The 1,870-nt window shown below is 53.4% G+C and overlaps 1 protein-coding gene across 1 annotated transcript; it reads left to right on the top strand.

The window, feature by feature from the left end:
- The first annotated feature begins 1,125 nt into the window (after nt 1–1,125).
- On the top strand, nt 1,126–1,734 carry GNGT2 (guanine nucleotide binding protein (G protein), gamma transducing activity polypeptide 2). Its single transcript, XM_009579330.1, has 2 exons — nt 1,126–1,209; nt 1,609–1,734. Exons 1-2 carry the CDS (start codon nt 1,126–1,128, stop codon nt 1,732–1,734), a joined length of 210 nt encoding a protein of 69 aa, XP_009577625.1.
- The last annotated feature ends 136 nt before the right edge of the window (nt 1,735–1,870 follow it).

Raw genomic sequence — 1,870 nt, 5'->3', positions numbered from 1 at the left:
TTGTGCTCTGCCGCAAGCATCTGCCGGGGCCGGCTGTGCGTCGAGGGCCTCGATGGGGAGAGGAGCACTGGGCAGCCGCAGAAAACCAGCGGGGTCCAGGGCACACAAGTTTCATGCCTTCCAAAGCAGGGCCGAGGCATGTTTCAGCTTAATCACATTTACTTTTTTTATTTAAAAGGTTGTGGCCAGGCTTTCAAACCCGAATTTAAACATGGGAACAGATCTCAGCAGCGCAGGCCAGTTGTGCCGGAATCTCACATAACCCTGGGATGGGCTTTTGTGAAAAAAGAGCTGGGCTTTTCCAACCTACACGATCACAAAATCCTTCTGTCGCAGCAAGCAACGCCTCTGCGTGCAAATAGCCGAGTTCACAGCAATGGAGGGGCCTCAATCCATGTTAGGGAATCTCACATAACCCTGGGATTGGCTTTTGTGAAAAAAGAGCTGGGCTTTTCCAACCTACACGATCCCAAAATCCTTCTGTCGCAGCAAGCAACGCCTCTGCGTGCAAATAGCCGAGTTCACAGCAATGGAGGGGCCTCAATCCATGTTAGCACTTACCTGGGGGGTGTGCACAAGGAGGGGAGAGAAGAAAATAAATAACTAACTACAATATTTAGTTCCTTAGAAAACCTGCAAAGATGCTCTTGCCCAGGCACAGGACACAGATCAGGAAGGTCTAGTTTGCAGATCTGGGCATCCAGGTTCTCCTACGAGGCTGCTGCTCCAACAGCCCTGAGGCAGCGGCTTTTCTGCGGGCTCAGCCGGCCCCGCTGAACTGGCCACCTCATGTCTCGGGGAAACAGCCCCTGTGGTAGCAAAGACCTCTTTAAAAACCAGGCTGGATCCTCCTCTGCTGCCCTCCAACTGCATCTGTTGCTCGATGTGCCTGCTGAGAACAAGCAAACGAAAATCTGGTTACAGTAGATGTTACAAGAAGGTTCTGAAAGGTGCCTCCCCCCTCAGGTTTTTTTTTAGCATCAGCCCTTGTCTCGCCATGGCGGTAGCTGAGACATTAGCAACGTTTGCAATACTACTAGGGCCAAAGCAATAGTCCTAAAGTGCCTTAGGAGAAGCCCATTTATATACTAATAATGCACCGTTTCCCTGTGGTTACAGGGCAAAATGGCTCAGGACATGACAGAGAAGGAGCTGCTGAAGATGGAGCTGGATCAGCTGAAGAAGGAGGTGAAGAATGAGAGGCAAATGGTGAGTTTTTCACCTAAAATGCAAAGGGGCCGTTCCCTGGGGTAACTTCCTGACCTGATCGTGCTGCAAAGATTAAAAAAAAAACCACAACCCCTGAAATTAAACCTCAAATACAGGCAGAAGCATGTGCATTCACACCTCCCCCCTCGAGGCAACCATGCCCCTCGGGCTCAGCCCCACGTCCCAGAGCCTGGGAACTGCAGCCCCGCACACAGCGAGGTGCCCATAGCACCCCGGGGATGCTCTCGGGGACACCCCAGGCTGGGTGGGACGCTCAGGGCCACGGTTCCCCTCTCCCGGCTGCACGAAGGGGTTCGTAGGCAGCCGACGAGCGGGAGCGCAGCTCTGCAGTGAGGGTTTGTTCCCGTAACCCACGCAGAGCATCTCCTTCCTCGGCAGGTCTCCAAGACCGGCAAAGAGATCAAGGAGTACATCGAGTCCATGGCGGGTGAGGACCCGCTGCTGAAAGGAATCCCCGAGGACAAGAACCCCTTTAAGGAGAAGGGCGGCTGTACAATAAGCTGACCCCTGCTGCTGTCACCACCGGCCAGAGGGATGTTCCCATGTGCAAGCCAAGACTGTCAGAAACCTGCTTTCCCTGTAGTATGACCTCAGCACTGGGGAGAAAAGAAACCAAAGCGTAGCACATCTAAAGGATGGC

Source organism: Fulmarus glacialis, unplaced genomic scaffold, assembly GCF_000690835.1.
Source record: "Fulmarus glacialis isolate BGI_N327 unplaced genomic scaffold, ASM69083v1 scaffold20426, whole genome shotgun sequence".
NCBI classification, from domain to species: Eukaryota; Metazoa; Chordata; class Aves; order Procellariiformes; family Procellariidae; genus Fulmarus; species Fulmarus glacialis.
The sequence above is the reverse complement of the archived record's forward strand: the minus strand, read 5'-3'. Positions and strand labels throughout refer to the sequence as shown.

What these genes read in the sequence shown, in the direction of transcription:
- GNGT2 (XM_009579330.1), top strand. Translation starts at nt 1,126, where the DNA reads ATGGCTCAGGACATGACAGAGAAGGAGCTGCTGAAGATGGAGCTGGAT. An exon ending in TGAAGAATGAGAGGCAAATG is followed by an intron (nt 1,210 to 1,608) that starts GTGAGTTTTTCA and finishes CTTCCTCGGCAG; the next exon opens with GTCTCCAAGACCGGCAAAGA.